The sequence below is a fragment of the Balaenoptera musculus genome, chromosome 11 (genome assembly GCF_009873245.2).
Source record: "Balaenoptera musculus isolate JJ_BM4_2016_0621 chromosome 11, mBalMus1.pri.v3, whole genome shotgun sequence".
NCBI classification, from domain to species: domain Eukaryota; kingdom Metazoa; phylum Chordata; class Mammalia; order Artiodactyla; family Balaenopteridae; genus Balaenoptera; species Balaenoptera musculus.
Window position 1 is genome coordinate 57032043 of NC_045795.1, and position 7996 is coordinate 57040038.

General features: G+C 45.7%; 1 protein-coding gene across 3 annotated transcripts in view; it reads left to right on the forward strand.

Moving 5' to 3' along the window:
- ZNF445 (zinc finger protein 445) overlaps positions 1-7042 on the forward strand; it is a 30092-nt gene extending 23050 nt beyond the window's left edge. For all 3 annotated transcript variants that reach the window (XM_036869320.1, XM_036869321.1, XM_036869322.1), the window contains one exon: positions 408-7042. In XM_036869320.1, the coding sequence (XP_036725215.1) occupies positions 408-2566 (2159 nt within the window). In that variant the 3' untranslated portion in view covers positions 2567-7042. The remainder of the gene's footprint in view (positions 1-407) is intronic.
- Positions 7043-7996: the final 954 nt, after the last annotated feature.

The window sequence follows — 7996 nt, forward strand, 5'->3', positions numbered from 1 at the left end:
CTGTTTAACACCCCCTTCTCAACCCTTCTTGTTTTTCACCTGGATGTGTACAGCTAGCTGCTGTACCTGTCTTGCTTCTCCTCTCCCTTTTCTGTCGTCTGGAATACTCTTCCATGTTTTGCTTTATCCCTGACTATTTTGTAAAGGTATTGGCAGTCAGGCAAAAGCCTCACCACCTAAGTTCATGACATTTTTTGGTCCCTTGGTGCTTTCTGCAGTTGCGAGTATGGGAAAAGAGAACATTCTCTTTCCCCTTTTCTTTTTTGGCCACACCTAGTGGCTTGTGGGATCTCAGTTCCCCGACCAGGGATTGAACCCAGGCCACGGCTGTGAAAGCCCGGAATCCTAACCACTAGGCCACCAGGGAACTCCCAAGAATACATTCTCTTATGTTTTATTTGTGTCAGGAGATGAGCTCCATGTGAAAACAGACAAGTTCATCTTAAAACGTGAACCTTTGGAAGAAGCTATGCCATCAGGATGTCATGGTGCAGCAAATGTTTCTCAGGGAACAGGGCTCAGAGAGTCTTTTGCACAGAAGAGCAGGTTAAAGGAGCAATGTGGAAACCCCATACAAGTGAGAGTTAAGAAAGAAGAGACCAATTCCAGCCACAGGACAGGAGAAGACTGTGAAGAATCGGGAAGAAGTAATAGTCTTCATCTAAAACATATTACATGTTTGAGAGGACCCAGAAGAAAGCAGTCCCTTAAACATGGCTATGGCAAACACTTCAGAGGGAGTTCATACCACTGTGATTACAAGGAATATGGGAAAGGGCTCAGACGCATGATTGGCGGGTTTAGCCTACATCAGAGAGTTCATGCTGGACTGAAAGGGAAGGCAAAGGATGCGCACGGGAAGGACTTCAGCCTTAGTTCTCATCACCAACACGGACAGAATCTTCACGTGGTGGGGACATCGTATAAGTGCAGTGACTGTGGGAGGACCTTCAGTCATAGCTCCCATCTTGCATGTCATCAGCGACTTCACACTCAAGAGAAGCCGTTTAAGTGTAGGGCCTGTGGGAAAGCCTTCAGGTGGAGCTCAAACCGTGTGCGACATGAGAAGATTCACACTGGTTTGAAACCTTATAAATGCAGTTTATGTGACAAAGCTTTCCGACGCATGTCTGCCTACCGCCTGCACCAGGAAACTCATGCTAAGCAGAAATTTCTTGAATCTAATCAGGATGAAGAAGCTCTCACTTGTGGCTCAGGGTTTGATCATCATTTGAGAGACCAAAGTGGGGAGAAACTCTTTGACTGCAGCCAGTGTAGAAAATCCTTCCACTGTAAGTCATATGTTCTTGAACATCAAAGGATTCACACCCAGGAGAAACCCTATAAATGTACCAAATGTAGGAAAACATTTAGGTGGAGGTCAAACTTCACTCGTCACATGAGACTGCACCAGGAAGAGAAGTTCTGTGATCCAGACAAATGTAGAGAAGACTTTAGGCAGACCTCCGACTACAGTCAGGCCCAGAGTGCCCCCACTGTGGAGAAAGCTCTTTTGTGTCAGCAGTGTGGGAAAACCTTTACTCGAAAGAAAGCTCTCATTGATCATCAGAGAATTCACACAGGCGAGAAACCATACCGATGCAGCGAATGTGCAGAAGAGTTTCCTCATAGGTCGGCCTTTATCGTTCATAAGAGGCAGCATGCCGTCGAAAGAAAGCCTGAGGACGTGCCATCGTTTAGTCAGGACAGAGCATTCCAAGTTCCTCAGAGCAGTCACACCACAGAGGAACCCTACAAATGCAGCCAGTGTGGCAAAGCCTTCCGTAATCACTCATTCCTCCTTATCCATCAGAGAGTTCATACCAGAGAGAAGCCTTATAAGTGCAGGGAGTGCGGGAAGTCTTTCAGATGGAGTTCTAACCTCTCCCGACATCAGAGGATTCACTCTTTGGGAAAACCGTATGAGTACCACGAAAGTGAAGATGCTCCAAATCTGCAGTCACAAATCCTCACTGGTGCAAAACCTTTTTGGTGCCAAGAATGTGGGAAAAGCTTTACACGTAAAAGAAGTCTTTTAGATCATAAGGGAATACACAGTGGAGAGAAGCGCTATAAATGTAATCTGTGTGGGAAATCTTATGACAGAAATTATCGCCTTGTTAATCATCAGAGAATCCACACAAAAGAGAGACCATTTAAATGTCAGTGGTGTGGGAAAGATTTCATTGGAAGACATACTCTCTGTATTCATCAGAGAAAACACACCAGAGTGGCCCAGTCCGAATGCAGTGTGGCTGGGTTGTCTTCTCGCCAGGATACAGGGGTGAGTTTACAGGAATTAAAACCAAGTGAGGAGAAGCCTCTTGAAGATTGTGAGAAAACTTGTGATCAGAACTCCGGACTCACTGGGCTCCAGGACATACCCACTGGGGGAAAGTGCCACAAATGTACCACGTGTGGGAAAACTTTTAGCAAGGGCTCACAACTCATTAGCCACAAGAGATTTCATACTCGAGAGAGGCCCTTCAAATGCAGAGAGTGTGGGAAGACCTTCAGGTGGTCTTCAAATTTGGCTCGGCATATGAAAAACCATACTAGAGATTAGCTTGGGGTCTGACAGTGTGGGGAGGGGGTCCTGGCTACCCTGCTAGAGAACCCCTGATTGTAGGCAGTGTGGGGCAGACCTTCACAGAGGGCCCAGCCCTTTCTATTTTGGAAGCTAGTGGCAGAGAATCCTGAGGATTCAAAAATGCAGGCCAGGCACCCCCATCCTACTGCTGGAAAATGAGATGCTGGGGAAGAGCAGCAACGTGTTCCAGAAGGAGGCTTGGGCCCCTAGGAGTGGTCTTTGCACAATGGCCTGGAGCTCCCCCAGCCAGATCTCCTTCTATAACTCTAAAGGGAGAGACCATTGCCTTTCTTGGTTCAACAAAATGTCCGTGGCATGGTGGGCTGTGGCTGCTGGGAAGGGGCCAGTTGGATCCTAAGTTTCCCTTTGAGTTTGGCTTGTGATGGTGCCTAGTCTGTTTGACCTTAAAAGCACCAGCAGCAGCAAGAACTAGTCTCTCCTGATGCCTCCAGGGGAGTTCTGGCTGCGGCTTCAGTCTTCACAGCTGACTGGATATTTGCCATGGGCATAGAGTTGTCTCAGCTGCGAGTGGAGAACAGGGTACTGGGCTTGATCACCTGGAGAATGAAGCTCGACCAGTGCCCCATCGCCATCTCCATCCCACAGGCCTGTATGGGCAGCAGCGGTCCATCTGCTAAACAGAAATGTTCTGAGCATCTCTCATATGCCAGGCACTGTCGTGTGTGCCAGAGACCCAGCAGTGAGTGGAACAAAAAAGTCTGCCATCTTGGATCTTTACAGACAATAAACAAATGAGATATATATAGTATTTTGGATGATGATATGTGTTGTGGACAAAATGAATCAGAGTAGAGTGAGAGGGAATGCTGGATTGGGAGGTAGGTTGAGATTTTAAATGGGCTGGTCAGAGAGGGCCTCAACTGAGAAGGTGAGATTTGAATAAAGACCCAAAGGAGATCATGGAGGAAGCCCTGTAGGTCCCTAGATGCTACATAGGACCCTTCACAGGAGGTAGGGTCTTGTCTGGTCTCCTAGGGAATTTCATAGGAGGTAAGGTCTTGTCTGGTCTCCTAGGGAATGGCAAGTAGGCCCCTGAGCCAGAGTGGAGTGAGCCAGCTGGAAGTGAGGAGCCCAGAAAGGTGGAGGGCCAAGGCGCATGAGCATCGTGGGTACTCACTGGGGCTTGGCTACCTCAAAGGGAGGTAGGGGGCTTTTGGACAGTTTTGAGTTGAGGATTATTGTGGTCTGAATCTGGACCCTTATAGAATGTAATTCAGATTCAGAGTCCCATGTGTTGAGGGCCCAGGGTAATGGCAAGGGCCTTGGAGTTGTCAGATCTGCATTCCAGGTTTGGTGTGTCTTTTCTTGGCAGGATGATCTTGAGTGAGTCACTGAACATCAGCATCTATTTCCTTGTGTGTGAAATTAGAGTAGCTGGCTATGCTACCTGGCTGTTGGGATTGGTGAAAAGAAGGCTTGGTTTACTAAGATTCTGGGTTAGGGGTCTGATCTCTAGACCAGAGCCTTCACAGAGCTGCAGCTCCCATGTCAGTTGATGCTACAAGCATAGAAATACCCCTTTACTGTCTATATTTTTCATCCTCCCACTCCTTGTGTGCCACCTGGTACCTCATAGAGTTCCTGCCCCAATAGGGGTGTTTCTACTGCCATTTTTATAAAATGATATATATTTATTTTTAAACATTCAAGTCAAATTTTAAAAAATGTAAATGGAGTAAAAATCAACAGAAATCCCTCTATACTGAGGTAAGCCTTGAATATTTGGGGATAGTGCTGATGCAGTCTGTTCAGTAACCTGAGTTTTAAAATAATTTTAATTATATAAGTAGTATGTGATTATTATAGAAATATTAGTAAATACAGATCAGCTAAAAGGAAAAGTCTGACTACTTGGAGCTAACTACTAAACATTTTGGTGTAATCAGTGTTTAACTTCATTGCCCTTGCCTGAATGCCCCTGGGCGGACCTGCCTTGTGCTGTCTCCCTTCACCTTCATGCAGAGTGCCACACTGCTGTCCAGGCTGGCCCAGGTCCTCACTCTTTTAAGTCCCAGCCTTCCCTGACCTTTGTCCCTCTAAGCCCTCTCTCCAGGTCCCACCTCTCCTAATGCCTGTATGTTGCTCTGTTAGGTGTTGTCTGGGTTTCCAAAAGTTATTCCCACTACTGCAGCCAGACCAAGTACTTTGGAAGCCAGGTTTGGGTCCATATTTATCCTTTTGCTGGGCAGAGTAGATTTTGCACAAAGTTGCCTCTTTTAAGGAATGTAGAACTGGATTTATTATTTCAGCTAAGTCAGGATTGGAAGTTTTTGAAGTGGTCTGTGAGTGAAATGTTGACTAGAGACTGCCCACAAGCACGCCTGCTACTTGGGAGCCCAGCCATGGATGGTTCCGAGCCATAGGGCGCTCAGACAGTTTCTGACTGCCCCAGCTATCAGTGCTCACCTCACACCCCATCCTGGCCTGGAGAACATACCCCTTATTCCAGCCCTGTCCTGCCTTCTCTCCTCTTCCTAGGAAGAACTGAAGTTAGGGAGCCAGATGGGCTGGGACTCCATGGAGAGGAGTGGGTATCAGGAGGTCTTTCAGGCAGGTGTTCAGTGTGGTCGGTCTCACCCTTGCTGATAGAGACTGTCAGCCCAGACAGAGGCAAGTGCAGAGAAAAAAGCGTAGGAAATGTAAATTGATATGGACCATCTTACACTCATATAAAGTTGGCAAATTTTTAAAAGCCATTGTGTGGTTAAGTGTATGGCACATGGGAACTCACTGCCATGGGAGTGGAAATTGTGACAACTACCGTGCCAAGCAATTTGCAACATCTTGTAAAATTGTGTGTACTCTACCACTTAGAATTCTACTCTTGGATAAACCCTAGAATAACTCCATGTGAAGAAGGAAATGTGTACATGACTGTTCTTTGCAGCACTGTGTAGATAGTAAGACTGGGAGAAGCCTAAATCTCCATCAACAGAAGAACGGGTAAATAAATGGGTTGTTTGGTACTTTGGGAAGTGAACATGAAAGAGCTAGAGTTACATCTGTTAACACAGATGAATCAAAAATGATGCTGAGAAAGTTGTGGAAGCTACGAATACCATTTATGTAAAGTTAAACATACTGTGTATCTGTGGGCACATTACTTAAACTTACTTGTGTTTCACTTTTTCTGTAAAATGAGATAGTAGTGCCAACCTCACAGGGTGATGGGGGGAGGGGGACAGTTAATGAGTTAATGCATGTAAAGTGCTTAGAATAGTGGCTGGCATGTAAGCCTGGTTGGCATATAGTAAACAGTGTTACTGTTTTATACAATAATATATTTCCTGTGGATTCAAATTATATGAAGAGTGTAAAATCATGTGTTAGAATGAGGTGTGAAAGCCATGCTCTGCCTTCCCAGAGCAGGAGTTGCTGATGGAATCACGGAGGGTACATGGAGGCTTCAGTTGTGTTTTATTTCGTTTAAGAAGTTGACGTAGATGGGTCAGCATGTTGATTTAATGGGATAAGTGGTGGGTTCTTTTTAAACTGTTTGTTTAAAATATCTCAAAATAAAAGTATTTTTGAGCATGGGCTCTGCCATTTTATGATTTTATAGAAATCCTGGCTCTGCCATTTATGTGATGTTTCTTAGAGCGAGCCACTCCATCTCTCAAGGCTTCAGGTTCCTCACCTGCAAAAATCAGGAGCAACACAGATGGCTCTTGGTAAAGGAGTGGTTAAACAGGTCTGATACATCTATGGTAGAGAACTGGGCAGCAGTTAAAAAGAATGGGAATGTTCTCCATGTATTGACACATGATCTCCAAGGCCTGCAGTTTATAGGAAATTACAAGCTCCATTTCCTTTCATTCCTCCTTGCCTAAAAATAACAAGCAATGCCAGGAGCCGTAGCCTTATAAGTTTAATGAAGAAGTGGGAGCCTGTGAAGGGAAGATGCCTAGTCATCCATTCCACTTTTTTAGGTTGGTGAGTAAATAGGTTTACATACCAACTACCCCACCTTCTAAGTTAACGCTAGCCCAGCTAAGAAGAGCAAAGATGTGTCAGCAGGTTCTAGTCAGGAGCCAGAAACCGTATTAGTTAACTTAACAAAAAACTTGTAAAGGATTGTTCACTAGATCTGTCTAAGTAATTATAAAGGGAAAAAGAGAAGGCTAAGGTATCGTGGAGGTAGTAACTGTGAGAAGGAGCTACCACCCAGGACTGGAGGAGCGGTGATAGAATCTGGCCTCATTTTGGATGTTTGACCGCTGACAGCTTTCAAGCCCTGTCCCCATTTTGCCTCACATCTGGGCAAGCTGATAAGAAATCCCAAGCACACCCTCTCAGCTCTGAAGGGGAAGTTTATGAAAATCCTGGCCTTTTTTTGTTGCACTGGAATCCTCACCCCTAACCACAATAAAAACCAGAGCCACTCACCCCTCCTTTATCAAGGCAAACCAGCTGGCTTTGGTACCTGTCCCGCTCTCCCCACAGAGCCTCATTATATGAATAATAAACTTTTTCATAACCTCTTGATGTGTGTGTTGTCATTATAGTTTCAACATCTGAACCAGTTTGGGGTGGTGGTATATTGATCCCACCTCCACAGGGCAAGATACAAAGCAGAAACAAGGAGAAACGGTTAGAATCGTTAAAAGGTTAGACATTGGAAGAGAGCCCCTGTGGAACTGAGCTCAGACATAGGAGGAGGAGAGCACTGCTGGGCTGGTGCTAGTGTCTGAACTCGGGGGGAGGGGCCCCATGTAGGCAAAACTGCAAGCTGGACTCTGCTGCTACCAGAAGGAATTGCCACTGCTGGGGTGAAGAAGCATTGGGAACAAGAAGAATGCCCACAAAAAACAGGAAGGAACAAGCCCCCTCTTCCTCCTTGTATTAGGATTCTCCAGAGAATCAATCAATAGAAAAAATATAAAGAGAGAAAGAGAGAACAAGGAATTGGCTCATGTGATTATAGAGGCTGGCAGGTCCAAAATCTGCAGAGTGGGCCAGCAGATTGGAGACCGAGGAGAGCCCGTGTTCCAGTTCCACCCAGAGGCTGTTTGCTGTAGAACCTGGAAGAGCTGATGTTGCAGGTGAAGTCCGAAGGCAATCTGCTGGAGAATTCTTTCTTGCCTGGATTGGCCAGTCTTTCTGTTCTGTTCTGGCTGATTAGAAGAGGCCTGCCCTCATTATGGAGAGTAATCTATTTCACTCACCGTCCACCAGTTTAAATGTTAATCTCATCCAAAAAACACCCTCACAGAAATACCCAGAATAACATGTGACCAAATGTCAGTGGCTCAGACAAGTTGACACACAAAATTAATCATTACACTCCTCCAACATTGCAGCTTTCCTCTTGCGTTCCTTGATTGCAGAACCTAATGGAACCAGCGGGCAAAGCAGAGATGTGGATTGCAGAATTCAACCCTGTCA